General features: G+C 43.2%; 1 protein-coding gene across 1 annotated transcript in view; it reads right to left on the bottom strand.

The window, feature by feature from the left end:
- PROM2 (prominin 2) overlaps positions 1-22,532 on the bottom strand; it is a 50,362-nt gene that overhangs the window by 7,316 nt on the left and 20,514 nt on the right. The window contains exons 6-17 of the mRNA XM_069943279.1: positions 13,446-13,535; positions 11,470-11,669; positions 11,076-11,150; positions 10,007-10,070; positions 9,754-9,913; positions 5,513-5,665; positions 5,136-5,259; positions 4,959-5,050; positions 4,598-4,679; positions 4,035-4,181; positions 2,795-2,866; positions 2,139-2,231 (exon numbers count right to left, since the gene is read on the bottom strand). Of these exons, the coding sequence (XP_069799380.1) occupies positions 2,139-2,231; positions 2,795-2,866; positions 4,035-4,181; positions 4,598-4,679; positions 4,959-5,050; positions 5,136-5,259; positions 5,513-5,665; positions 9,754-9,913; positions 10,007-10,070; positions 11,076-11,150; positions 11,470-11,669; positions 13,446-13,535 (1,352 nt within the window). The remainder of the gene's footprint in view (positions 1-2,138; positions 2,232-2,794; positions 2,867-4,034; positions 4,182-4,597; positions 4,680-4,958; positions 5,051-5,135; positions 5,260-5,512; positions 5,666-9,753; positions 9,914-10,006; positions 10,071-11,075; positions 11,151-11,469; positions 11,670-13,445; positions 13,536-22,532) is intronic.

Here is a 22,532-nt window from a genome sequence, read left to right as displayed (position 1 = left end):
TTTGATTAGGACATACATAATGTGAATACAGGTCCCCTTTTACTATTACTGCTTAAACACTGCAAACATTGCAACATAACCCAACATTTACAATGGCGGCCATATCATGGATACAGTCAGTCCAATATGAAGCTCAATGTAGGCCAGACTAGTCTAGCCTTACTTAGCCTTATAGCTACCCTGCAACAAAAACAACACTATAGAATGCCCTGGCAATATGTCAGGATTTCCACACACATCAGAAGTTCTTGACTCAGGCAGCAATTAAACATATTATCATGGTTATTACGCTCTATCCAGTCAGGAGATACCAGGTTAGGCCTGTTCTGAATGCTCTACATTTTATATAGGTATAAACAAGAAGCAGCATGCCACCAGTATATCATTAATGGGTATCTATGTATTCTCTAGTCATTACTAACAATTGATTTCACAAGATTAAATAGCAATAGCGTGTTTATTGTTTTATACTATGATCTAGACCCATATGGTATTTACAGGACAGGAGTGCAGTTGGGGAGGGGTTTCTAGTCTCCTTGTTATAGGGCTAATCTACATCCAAAAAGGTGAAAAACTCTGTGCCACCTTTGTCTATGGATTTCTGACATTTCACATTGAAAAATCTGTAGTCTACATGGGTCCTCAATGATAAAATTCTTCCTGTCTGTATCCGCCTCTAGGGGGAGCACCTTTATACATCTAATTTTGAGTTCACTAAGATGGAAATAGGGGATTCTGAACACAATAGCTAAGCTTTGAATATACTATACATTGTGAATCAGAACAGACCTCTAAAATTTTAAAGGATTTACCTATAACCAGCTTACAGCGCTATAGAGCAAATGTTTCCCTGACCTCCGGAGATATTATGCATTAGCCCTTAAAGGGGTACTCCGGCGGGAGGGCTATTTTGGGATCAGGAGAGGAGGTGGCTGAGAGAAAAGACGTCCACTCACCTCCCTGGATCCAGTGGCAGGTCCTGTATCGCGGCGCTCCGGTCCCCGGTTTCCAGCCGCTTTCTGGTGTCTGACGTGGGCTTGAGACTTGACGTCTCAAGTCCGCTCAGCAAGTCAGTGACAGAGGCGGGATCTGAGCAGACTTTAAAAGGATCCGTCCAGATCCCAAAATAGCCCCCCCCCCCCCGCTGAAGTACCCCTTTAATAACCAGGAACACCATAACTAACCTCTAACCCATCCTATAAAAATACATGTGGTATTATACATATAGAAAATAGGGAAGTAGGTGTAATGTTGGGTTCTCATGTAGTATTACATTTTCTATTATTCACGGCCGTTGTTGCTGATTTGCAACAACGGCCATAATTAGTAGAAAATTTACATTGCACAGCAGTCAATGGAATCCCGGCCATGTGTATACACACAGGGGGAGATTTATCAAAGGGTGTAAAATATAGACTGGTGCAAAGTGCATACAGCAACCAATCACAACTCCTCTTTCATTTTACCAGAGATAAAAGCTGAGCTGTGATTGGTTGCTATGGGCAGTTTCTACTAGTGTATATTTTACACCCTTTGATAAATCTTCACCTCCAGCCGGGATCCCTAGCAGCCGCAGGAAAAACTTATTGTTCCGGCCGGCTGTGTCGGAGCCGCAATTTCCATTGTGTGCTATGGCGAAACTCACTGTAAAAACTCAGCTTTTTTTATGGTGTCAGTGAAGATCATCCCGACCAGTATCGCAGTACCGGCCGGATGAACTTTATCCGTGTGTGCCCGCATCCCAATTCAGCACAAATAAAGTTCATCCGGCTGGTACTGCACTACTGGTCAGGATGATCTTCACTGACACCATAAAAAAGCTGAGTTTTTACAGTGTGCAAACCCAGCCTTATAGTAAGTGTTTATCAGTTGTTGATCTTCATTTTGGAACTCAGTCAGTATGTGTTCAATATTTTGAGCCAAAACCAGGAATGGATCCAAAATTTAGAAAAAGGGGCAGAATTTTTTTGTCTTTTTGGTACCATTCCTGGTTTTGACTAAGAATACTGGAGTCAAAAGAAGAGACAAGCACTGTGAAGCCAGCATTATGGGGCATACTTTGGGATAACTGTTGTAGGCACCCACCAGTTTACATATCATGCTATTGGTCTTTTACACCATGCATTGTAGATACCTACCGTGAAGGACTCTTGATCTTGTTGGGCGGCAATCTGTATACCTGCCAGAGCGGCTGCCTCATTCTCCAGCTGACTCCTTATGTTTGTGTTACTCTGAATAAGGATAAAATAATCCAACAGGATGATGAGTGCCGAGAATGACCCCAATCCGGTGAATGGCCACGGTGGGAATACAGCCACTTTGCTTAATCCCAATGTAATTACAAAACTTAATCCCACAGATTAATGCTGCCATTGGCATCCTGATTATTTGTAGCTGCAATCAGTGTAGTATTAGAAGATAGATCACCAGCTCTAATGTAGCGGTTTTCAAAACAAAGGTCATATGAGGGCCAAATGCATATGGACGCATGGTTTTAAAGGGACTCAAGTTAAGGTGGTAAAGATAGCAGTCATAATTGGGCCCTGTAAGGGGTCCAAAGGGTCCTTAGTCACATATGATAGCAGTTTTTAATATAACATGGTGGTGGGTAAAATGCTTATAGAAATATACATCAGAAAAGAATATCCAGTTGAGAATGTTATATGGTTATTGGAATCCGCCATAGACTCTACAAATAGTGTATCTAACTATTCCTAATCCCAGTACTAGTGTAACTAGAAAAGAATGAATATGTTCTAATTGGATCAGAATATAATCATGATTTACGGGTTACCTGCATGGAGGCGAGACCTTTCAGGTTTGGGATAAATTGGCCAATTTGTACAATTATAGGAGGAGATTGTATCTGGTGAAAAGAGTAAGAAATGAAGAAGCAGTGATTATAAGTTATTACAATATTAAAGCAAAAGGATACACATGGGGCAAACTGTACAATTGAAAAGAGGGTTTGGTACCCTTTTGGCTACTTGAGTGAACTCGCCAAACTGTTTGGGTTCGGCAATGTTCTCCGAACCCGAACGCTTGGCATTTGACTCCTGGTGAGTGAAGAAGCTGGATGCCGCCCTAGGGAGTCCTGGATCCCTATGGATAAAGCCATAGGCCAAAGCTGCATCCATGTTTTCCTGGCATGTTTTCCTCCAGCGGAAGTTGAGTCTTGGGTTCTGAGAACTTTGCCGAACATGAACAGTCTGGTAAGTCCGCTCAACACTATTCCTAGCCTGGATACAAGATGAGATTGGCAATAAACTACCATCCTGTTTCTCACATTCCACTGATGTGCCACCTCTCAAAAACAACTAGGTGAAATGTCTTTGTATCGTAGAGCCATATCTAGCAGTCACAGCTTTCACCAGGAGGTACACTACCCCAAAGTAGCCTCTGAAAGTTTTTTTTTTAAATAGGTCAGTGGTGTTAGAACTTTTACACCCTCTTATCACCCAGTGTTCCTTCAGATCTCACCTGTGATCTTTTACATAACTGCATGCTGTGTTTTAAAGTAATCTGACATTATTATTTAGGTACTTTATTTTTTGTCAATGTACAGTATATAAAATGGTGCCCGAGTAATGTCAAGAAGGGATTTATATACATTATATATAGGGCATTATACACTTCCAGCGATAAGAGGCAGACAGCTATAAAAGTGCTTTATGTAAGGCTGAGATCTGGCAAGACCTTCCTACCTAATAGCATTACCACCCAACATTTGGGGACACGGCCATCTTTGTTCACAGAGGGATCTGTATCTTTCACTAGCAAATTTTTTCTTCTCACAGCATAGTAAATGGGGTGTGAAAATGGGATGACGGACGCATTGACAGCTCCCAAATCCTTCAGTTCTTACTGTACATGAACGCTTAGATCAGTATAAATATTATTATACACGCGGTTCAAAATGTTGGAAAAGAACCATTAACAAATATATCTGAACTTATATTCTGTATATGTCCACTGGTCTCCAATTGTCTTACTCTTCAGCCACCTATACATTAGCCACATCTCCATAGTCATACCTGTGACAGGATGCTGCTAGAAGGCACTTGGTCTAATCCGCTGTTGTTATAGTCCTTTAGAACCATGATTGCAATATTGGAGATCAGGTCGAGGCCAGCCACACTCACATTAAGGTTGTCTATCTGTGATTTCAGTTGTCCTGTGTACTGGGAAAGTAATAAGAAAACAGGTTTACGGCAATACAACTTTACCCTGGGATTAGAGTAGAGATCCTTTCATCTCATCTGTATTACTCAGAAGATAGTAACACAAGTAGCTCAAGGTGATTCACCTCTTGAAGTATATTGTAATGTCTAAGCCTTTAATACAATGCTAGCCTACAGCTGAAACCAAAATAACCGGGATTATAGTATATAGGGGAACACAATAGTAAAGCAATAGGCTGACTTTGTGTATTTGAATGCTATATAGTACATACACACCCTTGGTTTATTCCTACCTCCCTTAGAACATAATGTTTATAATGATAGGTTTCCTCATGCTATATAATAGATAGATACACTACGGCTATTTCTGTTACGGTGTAGTACCTGCTAGAGCATAGCACCACCATAGGTCTTACCTGCGAAATGTTGAATGCAGAGTCCAAGTCAATAGGATTTAACTGAAGAACAGTCCAAATTGGAGCGCCACGTTTACACTGTCTGGAGGGGGAAACACAAATCAAGATCATAATCCTATTTCAACTTCTCCTATGCTATGAAGAACATCCCTCATTCTGGAGCCCATTGACTGTACTGCTCAGTTTGTCCTGCGGAGGTGCTGTAGTGTAATTGAACACTTGCTGCTTTATTATCCCACAGATTGCAGCTAATCACCAATAGTTGGATAGCCTATGATCAGCCTCTTGACCCTTCTAACAAAAATTAGCACAAACCTATCTGAAATGTAATAAGGATCCACAGTCAGCGTGTAATACTCACCTATACAAGTCGGTGAAGTTAGAATTTTCCCTGAGCCCAAGTTGTCTTTTCAAGTTTATGTTCTGAGGTAGATTGTTTGGGTCATCCAGAAACTGCATAAAAACAGGGGGCACATACTTATTAGTTTTCATTACATGTAGGAGATGCTATTTTATGTATAGAATTCTGTTCACTTACCCTATATATGTCCCCATTGGCCCAGTGATTGCACACAAGAGTCTGTATGTTTCCTCCGATCAGGAAGGTGACGAACACAAAAATGATGATCATCCAGGCAAACAGAAGGGAGAGATACACCTCACTGCAACATGAACATGCTTATTAGAGTGTCAGCTTGTCGGCAAACTATTCCACTTTGTATAATAAACACACTATTATATATTAAAGGGATAATCCATCATTTAGTGGAGACATATTGCTAGGGTATGCTATCCCTTGTTGGATTGGTGGGACCAATTGGTGGGATGTACAGTGTTGATTTAACATTTACATTCATTGGTGTAAGGGAAGTATAGATAATCTGCTGCATTTAAGTTCCATCCCCAATGACTTACATTAAGAGGAATCCAACTCCGTCCCTCCTCCTCCGTCTGCTGTTCTCAGGATCTCGCAGTAGGTAGAGGCCCCAAACTCCAAAGAGCAGCCCCAGTATAGTGCAGATAGCTATCAGGAGAAGAACGCAGCACAGAACAACTCCTACTACCCACCTGTGGGGGAAATGGAGAATAATGTGGTCAACATCTACATCGAGATTACTTTTCAAGAAGAAGTCATGAATGCCCAAAGAACATTGGTACTGATAGGTTTGTAATAACAAATTGCTTTAGACATTGAATTAATGATGGGTGGAGTGAGACAAAGGGCTTCAGAGTACAACTAAGGCCGCATTCACATTATTTTTTCATCTAAACGCTGTGGTTTACGTTGGCAACCAATTAAAATGGTTCCTGATAGACCACACTTAGAGACCAGACTACATATAAACTACAAATACCCTGTTTTTGTGCAGGACAGGTCAGGGCCGGCTCCAGGTTTTTGCGAGCTCTCGGGTGACAGAGCCTCAGCGGGCCCCTCATACATCCACTATGCACCCATCATCCGAACACTATGTGCAATTACTTTAGGCACCACTTTAGACCACCAACATACACAAACACACATTATTGACACAGACACTGCCTGACAGACACAGACACTGCCTGACAGACTGAAACAAAGACTGACTGACACACTCAGACACTCTTACACAGGGGCGGGCTGGGCCGGGGGGCAGGGTGGCATATGCCCCCCGGGCCGGTCCCCCCAACTCACCAAGGGCTGCGGCAGCCGGATGTCAGTAAGGCTGCTGTGCAGGGCCGTTTCTACATATCACAGGCAACAGGAACAGCTAAAGCACATTCAGGCCGTATTTGCCTAGGACGGCATCTTCAGGGGAAGGGGAAAAGGTTTTTTTTTCTCCCATGGTCGCCGGTGAGTGGGCGGGGCCATGATCGCGGGGGCGGGGCCACGGTCGCTGCGGGAGAGGGTGCTTACTTGTGTGGTTCTTCCTTCACTCATGGAGCAGGCAGCACAGCTCACAGCTTCCTGCCCACTGCCCTGGAAGAGAGGACAGACCACCCCCTCCTGCCTGGGACTGATGGAGAGGACCCCCATCTACTATGGCCTAGGTAAGGGTTTCGGGTGAAAGGGGGCGGAGCCAAAGTTGTGGGGGCGGAGTTTCGCGGGCGGGGGCCCATCCACTAGACCTGAACAGTATATGGGTAAGATGTTTATTATGAATTATACAGCATCCCCTCTCCCCTGCACCATGGCCTAGTAAGCAGTATTGTGAGGGCAGAGGGGATCTGCACCCCCTCCCATGTACTGTTCAGGGCCTGTGCCCAAATATGCAGGGGGGTCTGTATGGGTGCCAGGCCCTGAACAGTACATGGGTGAGGGGATCCCCTGCCCCCTCTCTGTATACTCTGGTCACACAGCTTTCCAAGCATCATGTATGTAAGTGTAATTGAGGTCACCCAGCTTTCCAGCATCCTGTATGTCAGTAAAGTGGAGGTCGCCCAGCTTTCCCAGCATCCTGTATGTCAGTATAATGGAGGTTACCCAGCTTTCCCACCATCTTATGGTGTGTTTACACAGAGAGATTTATCTGACAGCTTTTTGAAGCCAAAGCCAGGAACAGACTATGAACAGGGAACAGGTCATAAAGGAAAGATTGAGATAACTCCTCTTTCCAAATCCATTCCTGTCTTTGGCTTAAAAAAATCTGTCAGATAAATCTCTCTGTGTAAACGCAGCATTAGGGTACAAACCCACACACCATATACGCAGCAGATACGCAAAAGTTTGACGGTGAAGATTTGATGCTGTGTTCAGTTATTTAGATCTAATCTGCTGCGTATTTGTTGCGTATCTGATGTGTATACGGTGTGTGGGTTTATACCCTTATACTCAGTGGTTGGTAGCCTCGGGGAGCTGCACAGTAGATCTATACTGTGCAGCTGAAAACCACATCAGCACAATTGTGCTAATTGGTTCCCTATAAAGGAGCACTCCAGCCCTTACCTATTATTACCCTCCCCACATCAGTGCAGGGTTGGTAGATGGCACCCCGGACCTGTACTTCTGTCAGCAGCGATGTTCTGACAGTTCGGATAACTTCTCCAGCCCTTCTGGTCATTTGTGACCAGGGAATTTCTACTGCTCTGTGTGAAGGGGCCAGAAGTCACTTTGTCAATATAAGTCTATGGGACGGTTCTGTTTCTGTGATGAGCCGTCCCATATACTTAGGGTATGTTTACACCAGGGCTGTGGAGTCAGAGTCAGCCCTTGTTCACACTGGGTAAATCAGGCGGAATAGTCACACTGAGACAGGCGGGATTCCACCGCAGAATCCCGCCTGTCTCAGTGTGAAACTGCTTCTCTATGGGAGAGCGCGCACTCTTCCGCTGCCGCCGCTCTCCACTCAAAGAAGTGACATGTCACTTCTTTGAGTGGAGACAGCGGTGGAGCGTGCGCTCTCCCGTATAGAAGCCAGGATCCCTAGTGGTGCCGCAAGAAACTAGCATGTCATTCATTGAATAGCAGCCACAGAAAACCCTGTCAGTTCACACAATGGAGCGTCCAGCTCCGGCCGCATGCTCCATTGTGAGCAGCGGAGAATTCTGATGCGGGCGCGCACGGATGCACCCGCATCTGAATTCAACAGCGCTGAAGATCATCCTGCAGTATCGACCAGGTTGATACTATCTGACACCAGCCGGGTCACGAAATGGCCAGTGTCATACAGTGTTTGAACATAGCCTCATACAGGAAAGTGACACAGGGAGCAATTGGAATTCCCTGTTTACAAATGAGTGGAAGGCCCGAAGACGTTATCCGAACTGTGGGAACATGGCTGCTGGAGGACGTACAGTTCCAAGTTACCATCTACCTTCCCTGCACTGATGTGGGGAGGGTAATAATAGGTAAGGGACAGGGTGGTCCTTGAAGGATGGGCCGCTAGCCGCTACTCATGGGCCAGTGCTGTGGGCTTGCCCCCCAGGCTAAAATTTGCCAGCCAGCCCCTGCTCTTACACAGCACCTACAGCTCAGTCTTCTCTCTCTTCCTCTCTGTCGGGCTCCTCTCCACACTGTGAGGTTGAGGACCTTCAGGACATGTGATTAGGTCCTTCACCCTTTTCTCTCTCTGTGCAGGTCTTGCTCTGTCTCCTGTATCCTGTGATGTTCAGCCCTGTCCTATGTTCACGAGGGCCGTATTTACCACTAGGAACCCGTGGTCCGGTGCCTAGGGCAGCACCTTGCAGGGGGGCAACACCAGGGAGAAGGGGGAAGGAAACAACCTTTTTTTTGTTTTTTTTATTTTATATGTCTGTTATAAATCTGGCGTTATCCAGTCTGGTGTGGCGGTGTTATCCAGTCTCAGTATTGTTCAAATCTTGCACTACAGTGAGGGGGCTGAACATTAGAACTCGGACGCCAGCACTGGGACCACCTTTTTATGTCCTACACAAATCCATGATATGTTTCGGAAATAGACCAAACAAGCTTGGTCACTACTAAGACCATGTTTGTCCCATTAAGGTCTATAGGCCTATTAGAGTAGCCATTGACACTTGGGAAATCATGCTACTCAGGTTATACACTATCATCTTTTTGACAGGTTCATGTATACCTTGACATGTGGCTGATAACATGAATGGGGCCTAAGGGAGAATCCCTGGGTCGTGCTCCACCGAACAAGTACTGCAGAAAACAGGTCTAACAGCTGGGCCCACTGCCCCCTCACTAATCCATTGTTAGTATATATGGAGAAGCGGATATGTAGGCGCAATCACATCACTGGAATGAGGTATGGAAAGTTTGGAGGCCCCTTCCAATAGCAAATACATTTGACTTTTCCATAGAGCTTGGAATTAGGACCTTTTGTTCACAGAATCGGTGGAGTCCCCAAAATTATTTTTGACATGTTATATGAGTATTAGGCTATGTTCACACTACGTAAAAGTATGGATGGCAACAACGGCTGTACTTTATGCAGTGTGGAACATTGCCTCTTGTTCTATGGGATCTCGGCCGGAGTGTATACACATGGTATACGCTCCGTCCGGGATCCCATGCGGCGCCGCAAATAACTGACATGTCAGTTTTCTGCAGCCGTAATTCAATGAATTGCGGCCGTAGGAAACCCTGTCAGTTCACACAATGAAGCGGCCGGTCTAATACGTTGTGTGAACATAGCCTAATACTGTGTATAACTTAAGGTACTGGTCCTCACGTATATACAATTTATACTTACCTGTAATATTCATAGCGTTCTACTTCACCGCCATACACTTTGGTCTTTTGTTCAAAGCTATATACTGCATCATCAATAGGTTCAATGTATCGCAGAATAGGAATTTTGCCGGCATAGGATTCGATTACTTTTTGTGTCTCATTCAAGGTCAATGTGATATCTAGAATAGGAAGAAACATGGCATTGGGAAGATTTTAGGTAGCTATACGTAAAAACACAGGAACCCTTTAAGCCTTGTGGCTTTACGACTCACCTCTTATACTATTGGAAGTCTGTGTGTTCACTAGTTTTGGCATATCGCTGAGTGCTTGCAGTGCCTGGGAGGATAAGAGAATAGGAACTAATGACATGTCAGTGAGGGGGAGGGCTGAGAAAAGCAGTCAGAGCCTGTGAGGAAGATGAAAGAACCGGAATGACAGAATGACACAAGCAACCAACAAGGAACGCTTAGATGTAAGGCGGCAAGGAGAAGAACAGTAGAGAAGCAACGACATGAGAAGCCACCACGGGGGTAAAATAAAAAGCTAAAAAATAATTGAATGAAACCAATTTTCGAGAAATGTTTGACTGTTACGGGCCTCCTGCACACAGTATATACATGTCTCTTATTAGAAATCAAAGAAGCCTTCTAGGTTAATGTAGACGTCAGCAGTTTGGCCAATGATTACGGCTTAGCTTAATCCATTGACACATGGGAAATCATGCTACTCAACAAATGATGAAGTAGAAGGACAAATAAGAAGGTTATAAGCAGTCAAATAAAGAAACCAGATGGAAGTACAAGGGTTTATCTGGTGAGAGCAAGTAAGAGAGGTATTTTTCGAAGGCACAGTAAAGTCTATACGATGGCAAGACCTTTAAAGGGAACCTGTCATAACCATGCCATAAAAACCAACAGGTTATAGAGCATGAGGAGCTGAGTGGGTTATCATCAGGGCACACCTCTAACAATAAGAGATTGACTAAAGCCGACAACTTTTTGTTAGATATTTCCTCAAAGCTGGAGAAAAACATTGGTTTCAGCTGAACCAGGAAATCACAGAATACCAAGGAAGAGGAGGAGGAGGAGGGACATAGCAGAAGATTTCTCTATCTTTAGAGATTTCTTTATCTTTTATCAGTTTTAATTTAATATAAGGCAAAACGAGATGATTGTGGATTTTTGGAGTTGCCTTTTTAATGTTTCTTTTATGAAGGGCTGTCATGAGCAATACATGGAAAAATGTTACCTTCACAACACCCTGTCTCTTACATATTGCTCCCCTCCCAATTACTTATGTCAGTATATTCATCATTGGTATTGTAGGAAAATAAAACATTACCCTCTCACAAATCCCAGGGAGGTTGATTTTTCTCACATTGGCCAATTTATCCACATATTCCCCAATAGAAGGAACCTAAAATATAAAACAAATGTCAGTGGTATCAATGGTAAGTACTATCTATCTATCTATCTATCTATCTATCTATCTATCTATCTATCTATCTCCTATTTATCTATCTATCTATCTATCTATCTATCTATCTATCTATCTATCTCCTATCTATTATCTATCTATCTATCTATCTATCTATCTATCTATCTATCTATCATCTTTTTACTATCTATCTATCTATCTATCTATCTATCTATCTATCTATCTATCTATCTATCATTTTTGAAACAACCTTCCCCATTAGTCAGATGGAAAGTTTTGGATAACAATATGGACTCACCTGGATCTGGTTCGGGTCCAGCTGCATATTCTGTATAATGCTGGCGGCATCTTTGCAGTTTTTACAGCTTGGGTCGGATAACACTGCTAGTAGAGAATCTCTGTGACTGATGACCTCATCCATAAGATCTTGTCCTTTTGCCTGCAGGTCCATCAGAGTCTTGTTGACATCCACCACAATCTGAGCTGCCATTTCCAGATCTGTATGACATACAAGAGAAAAAACTTTTACACCTGCCTCTACACCTTAAACTTTTCCATCTGGAATCATCTTTTATTAGCATTCTCATTCGCGGTCTCCAATGGTGGCGCCATTGGCAAAACATGTTTGACTATCAACTGCTGTTTTGCAATATGGTTGTAGGCTATGGAGCACATTACTATTAACCTTTGTAAAATATCCTATATATGCATAGATATATCTTGGTGTTCAGGCTACAGAAGGGACCCAAGTCTCACCTTAAAGGGGTTATCCAGCGCTACAAAAACATGGTCACTTTCTTCCAGAGACAGCACCACTCTTGCCTCCAGCTTGGGTGGGGTTTTACTGCTCAGTGCCATTGAAGTGAATGGAGCTTAATTGCAAACCGCACCTGAACTGGAGACAAGAGTTGTGCTGTCTCTGGAAGAAAGTGGGCATGTTTTTGTAGCACTGGATAACCCCTTTAAAGTAAGCAGGCAAATACTGAGACCAGTTTGGCATAGAGCCTGCTTATTCTGACAACCCAGATCAGAAGAATGCCATAGAAGAGTTGAAAGACTTCTTTTGTATAGGTTTTAAAAATAAATATGAATAAAAAAAAATAGAAGAGTTGAAACATTGAAAAGCTTTGTCCATCAAAGAAGAAGTCTCACCAAATTCAAAAAAGGAGAAAGATGGTGGTGGTGGTGGTGGGGGGGGGGTGGGGTGCAGGAAACTAATAAACAAAGTATACTTACCTATTCTCGTTCCCCGCATCGCCACTCCTACGTCCAGTTGACTGCTGCCGGTGTCCTGCAGCTCTTCCAACTGCAACATCATGTCCTCGGCTGAGGTACTGCCCGCTCAGCCAATCAGTGACTGGGGCGGGACAACACCCCAGTCACTGACTGGCTGAATAGGCAATCGCTCAGCCGGGCCATGACAATGCAGCTGGAAGAGCTGGGAACATGACGTACCTGCTTTTTTTTTTATTTCGTGGGACTCAGATTGTGCGGGAACCTATAGGAGATAGAGGCGGTCTTCTGCCACCGCTCCTGTTGCATGGAGGTACGGCAGCAAATCAATGCTCTTCACATAAAGATAATCGCCGATAGGCCGATAATCGCTTTGTGTAATAGGACCCTAATGCACCATACATTGTATTGTTTATGTTTAATTGTGTTTTAGTTAAAGGGGTTTGCCCACAATGCCAAAATTTGGCTTTCTGGCCTATATGTGGAGATACCAAAAACAATGCATCTCTTAAACAATTTGCATAAGTCCCATTGACATTAATGGGAATTGGGTGAATGGCATAGCCCCATGAACCCCACCATTTACTCCCAAAAACATGCTAACACAAATATGCTATCCTATGAAACATTAAATAATTTCTTCCATATTGAAACTAGATGTGTTATAGGTATTTATGGATACGCTGCCTAACTATCAATTCTTATATGGCATGTCATGAAATAATTCCATAGCAACCAGACTGTCTTGGGTTTATCAGTAGAGATGTGTGAACTTCAGGCACGCTTAGGTTAGCCCGAACACAAACGCTCTGTACTTGATTACTGAAGAAGTTGGATGCAGCCCTAGGGAGTCCTGGAAACATGGATGCAATCATAAGCTATAGGCTGTATTCTGCATTCTCATTCTTCAGCCACGGGTAACCAAATGCCGAACGTTTGCGTTCAGACTAACCTAAGCGTGCCTGAGGTTCGCTCATTTATATTATTCAGGACTTTGTTAAAAAGGCTGGATTGGCGCTTGGCAGTACCAATGGCGGTTACCTCTTGCTGACTGCAACGACTCTTGTAGGAGAGGGCGAATCTCATTATTCAGCTTGGCATTCACAGTACTGTTCACAGCCGGACCGAAGCCTACGAGGACACCACACGGAGAAGAACATATTTAGATCTCACACATTCTGGTGTAACATATGATGAGATGGAGACTAGTAAACCTTACAGATCAGAGCCCGTGATCCCTGCTGCTGTGTCAGATACACAAACAACTAAAACAATCGTAGCTGGTGATTCTATTTATCCAAACAGCATAATTGTTCTTTACATACTAGAAGCTCACACAATACCCAACATTTCATCCAACGGCGGAAATGAACAATGAACAATTGGGCAAAAAACCTTTAGAGGAAGAGTGAGAATATTTTGGAGGGGAAATGGTAAAGGTATTGTGTTTATAGCCACAAACAGCGCCACTCTTGTCCACAGGCTGTGTCTGGTATTGCAGCTAGAGATGAGTGAACCTTGAGCATGCTCGAGTCGATCCGAACCTGAACTTTCGCCATTTGATTAGCGGTGGCTGCTGAAGTTGGATAAAGCCCTAAGGCTATGTGGAAAACATGGATATAGTCATTGGCTGTATCCATGTTTTCCAGACAACCTTAGAGCTTTATCCAAGTTCAGCAGCCCCAGCTAATCAAATACCGATCGTTCGGGTTCGGATCGACTCGAACCCGAACCCGGTTCACTCATCTCTAATTGCAGCGTAATCTAAATTCTGAAAAATTCTGAATATATCTAGTGTGAGTATTCAGATAACAGCAATATTAGCTGCTTCTTATAATGGATGTTCATATTTTTAATAAAAGTGTAACTGTCATTTAATTTTTTTTAATAACGGAGATCACTAGTACAAGCAATTTTAAGAAACTTTGTAATAGGGTTTTATTCGGCTTTATTAATCAAAAAGCTGTTTTCCAGCCTCCCCCTCACTTCTCATCTGTGCATTATCAGGCAAAGCCGTCTTCATTACAGAAGAGCAAAGTGAAAGAAGGTTTGCTGAGTCTATTATAACCTATGGAGGGGGGAGGGGCCAAGGGGGATGAGTGAGCAGGAAGAGGAGACAAGCAGCTGTACAGTTTGCAGACTGTGGCCAGATAAATTGCTGGATTCAGAGAGGTCAGAAAGTTCGACCCCTCCCCCTCCATAGAGCATAATATACACAGAAATCCTGCTTCTAATGAAGTGAGGGGGGAAAACAGCTTTTTGAGTACAGAAGGAAACTGTTTTTGCTTAATAAAATCTACTACAGAGTTCTTTAAAATATCTTGTACTCTTGATATTTATTGATTTCTGAAAAGTGACATTTAAATGACAGTTACACTTTAAAGTGACACTGTCCCCCCTTTGTGTATTCTGACATCTCTACACAGGTGTAAAGGGTAAATTTAGCATTTTTGATACCTTATTTCATATCATACGTCATGGTGTTTGTTCAAGTAAAAAGTGTCCTTGGCGTTAGCGCCACTTAGCCCCGCCCACAACGGCGCCGCTGCCCCCGCCCCGTTGACGCCCATCGGTTGTCAAACATAAAAGGGGTGGGATCTAGACCTTTCGGCCAGCCTGTTCCAATGGCCGAAGAGGGGGCAGGGCCAAATGTGGCGTTGTGGGGGGGGGGGGCTAAGTTGTGCTAATGCTGCGAGGCCCCGCCCACTTAGCACGATCTGCAGTTGATAAAAGATGACTTTTTACTTGAACAAGCACCATGACGTAAGATATAAAATAAGTGTCAGGACTGTATCTTTGCGGAGCATTATGCGCCCCTCGGCTTGTGCTGTGCGGCCAAGAAGGCGCTGATTTTCTTGCCATTCTGTTTCTGTGTTATGTTTTGTAGTGTGTGAACACTGGTTATTTGCTCACCTTGAGAGACACACCCGACTTCACCTGCTGAGTTCTGTCTGGCCATGTCTGGGTTAATCTGTGTTTTGGTTCTGCTGTGACTGACAGGTCATCCTGCCAGTGGATCTGTTTTGTTCTCAGGTGTCTGTGCTTGGAGATCAGAGGGCTGGTCCAATGATGTTCTGGATTAGAACCCTGGCCTCCTATATAACTTCCTCAGTCTGGGATATCATTGCTGGTTATTGACTAATGGAGCGTTTACACAGACAGATTTATCTGACAGATCTTTGAAGCCCAAACCAGGAACAGACTATAAACAGGGATCAGGTCATAAAGGAAAGACTGGGATCCATCCTCTTTTCAAATCCATTCCTGGCTTTGGCTTCCAAAATCTGTCAGATAAATCTGTCTGTGTAAACGCAGCATTAGTCTCTGCCTGCTTGAGTTCTGCTATTATCTGTCGTTTCTCAGACCCTTCTGCCTTGTGTTCTGACCTTCCTTGCTAGCCGCCTGCCCCTGACCATATTGCTTGTTTTTTGACTCTGCTTATTGGATTGTGATTTTGTACTTTTGCTGCCCGATTGTTGTGACCCGGACTGTCGACTATTCTTCATTGTGTTTTGTCTGTCTGTCTTGTCTTTGTGTCCCACCTAGCCAGTGCAGGGACTGCCGCCCAGTTGCTCGCCGCCATCTTAGGGCGGATTGTGGCAAGTAGGTAGAGGAGAGTGGGCGGGGCTGAGCTTAGGGCTCACTGTCTTGTCTTGTCCTGCTGTCCGATTCCTAACAGAATAACCAGCCCTACTTTTTTTTTTTCTCTACCTTGCTATGGACCCCATGAAAGCTCTGGTTGAGCAAATGCAAAGTCTCAACCAGCTTGTTCTGGACCTTACGCAACGGGTGCAGCAGGTAGAGTCTTTCCTGGGCCAAAATGCCATGCTATCTGCTGCTGTTCACCCAGAACCTCCTGTGCAGCTTCCTGATAGGTTCAAAGGCGAGAGAAAGGCCTTTCGAATCTTCAGAGAGGGATGTAAGTTGTTTTTCAGACTTTGTCCCCGGTCCTCTGGGGATGAGAGCCAGAGAGTGGGCATCGTTATGTCACTCTTACAAGGACCTCCACAGGAGTGGGCCTTTTCTTTGCCTCCAGATGCCACTGAGTTATCTTCTGTGGATCAGTTTTTCTCTGCATTGGAGTTACTCTATGATGACCCTGACAGGGCAGCAGCAGCTGAGAGGCAGTTGACAGTTTTGAGACAGGGCAAGCGACCGGTGGAGGAGTATTGTGCCGAGTTCCGCCAGTGGTGCGTTCCATCCGGATGGAATGATCCTGCGCTTAGGTGCAAGTTTAAAGGGGTAGTCCACCCAAAAAATTTTTCTTTCAAATCAACTGCTGCCATGAAGTGACAGAGATTTGTAATTTACTTCTATTAAAAAATCTCAAGCCTTCCAGTACTTATCAGCTGCTGTATGCCCAACAGGAAGTTGTATTATTTCCAGTCTGGAGAGCAGGAGGGGTTTTCTATGGGGATTTGCTCCTGCTTTGGACAGTTCCTGACATGGACAGAGGAGGCAACAGAGAGCACTGGGTCAGACAGGAAAGAAAACACTACTTCCTGCTGGACATACAGCAGCTAATAAGTACTGGAAGACTTAAGATTTTTTAATAGAAGTGAATTACAAATCTCTGGCACTTTATGGCACCAGTTGATTTGAAAGAAATTTTTTTTGGGTGGACTACCCCTTTAAGCAGGGGTTATCTGATGGCATTAAGGATGCCTGGACAGGACACCCAGATCCTTCCACCCTTAAGCAGGCCATGAATTTAGCTATTCGCATAGACCGTAGGCTCCGTGACAGACATAGGGAGAGAGTAGGCTCTGACCCTTCTAAGACCTCTGTTCCCTGCTCTGTCAAAAACTCTGTTGCTATCCCTGATATTCATGAGGACAAGGACGAGCCCATGCAGCTGGGACAATTGGACGCCAGGACCAGGCGAGAACACCGGAGACACAACGGTCTTTGTTACTACTGTGGTGACAGTGGCCATTACATCAGTTTCTGCCACAAGCGGCCCAAGCGGCAAGAAAACCTGCACCCAGATCATCAGCGTTCAGGTGACTCCCAGGAAAGTCACTTGGGCGCACAGGTACCCTCTGGCGAAATAAATGTTTCTAGTTCTGCTGTACCTTATTTGCCTGTATCTGATGTGAATTTATCATATTCTTCTGCTCGTCCTGTCAGTAAGCCTGTTCTCCATGCCATGGACTCGTCTTCTGATGAATGGGAGTCAGATGGCAATTTTCTAAGTGAGGTTGAGTCCTGTGAGGGTCCTGAGGCCCCTCATAAAAGGGGGGGTACCGTCAGGACTGTATCTTTGCGGAGCATTATGCGCCCCTCGGCTCGTGCCGTGCGGCCAAGAAGGCGCTGATTTTCTTGCCATTCTGTTTCTGTGTTATGTTTTGTAGTGTGTGAACACTGGTTATTTGCTCACCTTGAGAGACACACCCGACTTCACCTGCTGAGTTCTGTCTGGCCATGTCAGGGTTAATCTGTGTTTTGGTTCTGCTGTGACTGACAGGTCTTCCTGCCAGTGGATCTGTTTTGTTCTCACCTGTCTGTGCTTGGAGATCAGGGGGATGGTCCAATTATGTTCTGGATCAGAACCCTGGCCTCCTATATAACTTCCTCAGTCTGGGATATCATTGCTGGTTATTGACTTAGTCTCTGCCTGCTTGAGTTCTGCTATTATCTGTCGTTTCTCAGACCCTTCTGCCTTGTGTTCTGACCATCCTTGCTAACCGCCTGCCCCTGACCATATTGCTTGTTTTTTGACTCTGCTTATTGGATTGTGATTTTGTACTTTTGCTGCCCGATTGTTGTGACCCGGACTGTCGACTATTCTTCATTGTGTTTTGTCTGTCTGTCTTGTCTTTGTGTCCCACCTAGCCAGTGCAGGGACTGCCGCCCAGTTGCTCGCCGCCATCTTAGGGCGGATTGTGGCAAGTAGGTAGAGGACAGTGGGCGGGGCTGAGCTTAGGGCTCACTGTCTTGTCTTGTCCTGCTGTCCGATTCCTAACAATAAGGTATGAAAACCACTAAATTTACCCTTTACACCTGTGTAGAGATGTCAGAATGCAAAAAGGAGGTGACAGTGTCACTTTAAGCATGTTATATAATATTTTATATATGCTATATGTATAGTTGTACCTTTATATTCTGCACATACACTTTTTTGTTCAGAAAGGTTTTGAAGTGAACATGGAGTGGGCCTGTCATGAAATGAAAACTTTTGACATGTCACAGAGATATATGAAAAGATTTTACCTATCAGGGTCAGAGTGGGGGAGAAACACACTGTGCCGCTCTCTCCCTGCTCTGTGTCTGTGTGACCGAGACAGTCCCATTGTCTTACATTATGCGGCCATCCTGTTCTCATGACAGAGAGCCAGAAGAGAACAAGATGACTATGAACTTCTCCATGACTCATTTTCCTAATCGGTCGGGGTCTGTACACTCAGAACCTGATGTATAAAAACTTTTCTGGCTCCAATATCAGTTCACTTAAAAGACTGTGGTCTGTAATACCATACAAAGCCTATAGAAAATTTCCACAGTTAAAAAAACCAACTGGTTAGAATGGTCCCTTGACAATAAGAGAATCACAAATAATCTGGGGACCACTCTGATCAGGGGAACAAAGTTACCTAAAATATATATGAAAATGAGGTTCCTAAGAGATTTATCTGACAGATTTTGGAAGCCAAAGCCAGAAATGGATTTGAAAAGAGGAGAAATCTCAGTCTTTTCTTTATAACCTGTTCTCTAGTCTGTTCCTGGTTTTGGCTTCAAAAATTTGTCAGATAAATCTCTCTGTCTAAACACACCATAAGAATGATGCAACTGCAGAATGTGAGGGTCTACCTGGTGCTGTTCACCGTATTTTCGGTAGTGATACTGCTGGATGGTGCCCTGCCAGATACCCTTAGATTTAGTATTACTTGACATGTTATTTATATGCATATGGTTGTTCTGTTTAAGCACTTTAATTAAAGGGGAACTCCTGTAAAAAGAAATTGTTTTGAAATCAACTGGTGTCAGCAAGTTATACAGATTTGTAAATTTCTTCTTTTTAAAAATATCATACGTTCCAGTACTTATCAGCTGCTGTATAATAATAATAATATTTTTAATTTGTAAAACGCCAACAGATTCCTCAGCGCTATATGTCCTGCAGGAAGTGGTGTATTGCCTTCAGTCTGACTTAGTGCTCTCTGCTGCCATCTCTGTCTGTGACAGGAACTGTCCAGAGCAGGAGTGGCTTTCCATAGTGACTTGCTACTGCTATGGACAGTTCCTGACATGTACAGAGGTGGCAGCAGAGAGCGCTATGTCAGACTGGAAAGAATACACCACTTCCTGCAGGACATACAGCAGCTGATAAGTACTGGAATGAGATTTTTAAATACTAGTAATTTACAAATCTGTATAACTTTCTGATACCAGTTAATTTGAAAACAATTGATTTCACCGGGGTACCCCTTAAAGTTGCTGTTATGGCCATGTTTTTTTTAACCTTAATTGCTGTCATCTGATTTTTAGGATAGTTAGGAAAGTGGGGTATGTGTTCAAATAACGGGATTAGATAAGTATTTTGGCCACAGCTGAAAAGAACTCAGCAATACCCATAGTCATGCCCCATCTAATAACACAGATTGATGTTTGCAGGGTCAGCATGCTGCGGCTCAGCCCGGCCTTTACAACTTTGTCCTGTCTGCCCATGTCTAAAGCTCTGAGCATGATATACAGCTGACACATTCCCTTTACATGACTATCCCGTAATGATATTTGGCCAGCAAATGGCAATGTTATATGGGCACCATGTGTTCTAGTTATCTGTACACTGCAGTGACACTGACACATAGTGAATAATCCCTACCATAATATTGTGATAGGAAGTACTTACATTATAATCAGGAGTAATCTATTAATAATCCTGTGCCAATCACCTGCCCTGTACTGTATGGCAGCAGACTACAGGCTGCTGTAATCCCATATGGCAGGGATTGGGAACCTCCGGCCCTCCAGCTGTTGGAAAACTACAACTCCCATCATGCCTGGACAGCCTTCGGCTGTCCAGGCATGATGGGAATTGTAGTTTTCCAACAGCTGGAGGGCTGAAGGTTCCCCATCCCTGCCCTAGGGAGTTCGGGTAGGTTGGGCTGTGTACCCAGGCTGTCACAAAAAGATGGCTGACATGCCCTATGGGAGCTGTAATGGCTGCTTTCAGCCAACACAAGGAGAAACGTCCCTAAATAAAAGGACAGGATCATATTTTGACAGTAGAGGACAATTCAAGGGCTTCTAAAATATATATATTTTTTACTTTTTTTATTACAATACATTTTATAAAAATTCACATTACATGCATAAAAATCTTTTTATATATATATATATATATATATATATATATATATATATATATAATTTTTTTTCAAGGGCGTATAAATTTGGTGATTTTTATTTAATTTTAAGAGGAAATGTTCTTTAATATAATGACGTGAGTATCCTGCTCTGCAGCTTTTATGCTTTGTTTTTGCTAAATGCTTTGATTGTTCTCTTTGTGTAATGTTTAACTAGAGATTACTATTAGCTGGCTGAGCTTTTACTTTTACTGTTCTCGGAGACGTCTCACATCCTGTGCTTGTGAACAAAATATATATATATGCTCTAATTATATGGATTAATAGAAAAATAAATAGACTATATACATATCATACTTGCATACAGGTTATTGTTAGACTGCTTCACTACATTACTGGGCATGACGCCATAGTGGACTGTAATATGAGGTTGACTATAATCTGTACCTAGTAATAAGGTATATTGGTGTCAATGAAACTGGAAGAAAAATTATAAATGGGTTTACCACCTTGACTCTATCTCCTACGTCCCAGCTGCCCTCCTTATGAAGTCTATACGCCTTAAAGGGTTAGTCCGTAGAAAAAAAAGTTGTTAAATCAAATGGTGTCAGTAACACAGATTTGTAAATTATTTCTATTTAAAAATCTCAAGTCTGCAGCTGCTGTATGCCCTGCAGGAAGTGGTGTATTCCTTCCAGTCTGACAGAGTGCTCTCTGCTGCCACCTCTGTCTGTGATAGGAACTGTTTTCTACAGAGTTTTTCTACTGCTCTGGATAGTTCCTGACACTGACACCGTGCACTCTGTTGCCACCTATGTCCGACTGGAAAGAATACACCACTTCCTGCAGGTCGTACAGCAGCTGATAAATATTGGAAGACATGAAATTTTTAAATGGAATAATTTACAAAACTTTTTGACGCCAGTTGATTTAAAGAAAAAAAAAACCCCTCAAACATATGAATATAAGGTATAATACTATATATATAGCAATATGTAGCATAAAAATATAAGGTATATTATTATATATATAGCAATATATAGCATATGAATATAAGGTGTGTATATATATATATATATATATAATCTTGCACAACACGTCAAACTTAGACATCATCCAACCTTTTACACACTCTAATCATGATGTAAGGTTACCCTGTTATTATTATTACCCTGTTACAAGTATTATTGTCAGATGGACTATATACTGTCACATAGTATACCATAATGATATGGCTTTACAACCGTGTTTAGCTTCACAATTTGAGCAAATAAGGCAGAAAAGAAGGTCAACAAAAAAAAGGCAGAAGTTGTGACCGCATGAATGGTTGGTAGCACAAATAAGCTACTTAAAGGGACCCTCTGGGTATAACAGATACACTTGTATTATGGCTAGTATAGGGTCGGGGGGCTAATGCATAAGGCAAGGTTACAAAGAACAAAGTCTTATATGAGGTCTCTAGAGAATGGGGCTATCTGTAGGATTACCTTTAGCTGTGTTAACTCTGGAATTGACTCTAGTTATAGTTTATGGTGGTTTAGGGTACGGACCACAAGCACTGTGTTGGGTCCAGAGCGCCAATCTTTAAGAGAGTAGGGGGGAGATTTATCAAACTGGTTTAAAGTAGAATTGGTCCAGTTGCCCCTAGCAACCAATCAGATTCCACCTTTCATTTTCCAAAGAATCTGTGAGGAATGTAAGGTGGAATCTGATTGGTTGCTAGGGGCAACTAAGCCAGTTCTACTTTACACCAGTTTGATAAATCTCCCCCTAGTAGAAAACCCTTTACGTGACAATTGTTTAAATTTTGCTTAAGGGT

The sequence above is a fragment of the Dendropsophus ebraccatus genome, chromosome 1 (genome assembly GCF_027789765.1).
Source record: "Dendropsophus ebraccatus isolate aDenEbr1 chromosome 1, aDenEbr1.pat, whole genome shotgun sequence".
Taxonomy (NCBI): Eukaryota; Metazoa; Chordata; class Amphibia; order Anura; family Hylidae; genus Dendropsophus; species Dendropsophus ebraccatus.
The sequence above is the reverse complement of the archived record's forward strand: the minus strand, read 5'-3'. Positions and strand labels throughout refer to the sequence as shown.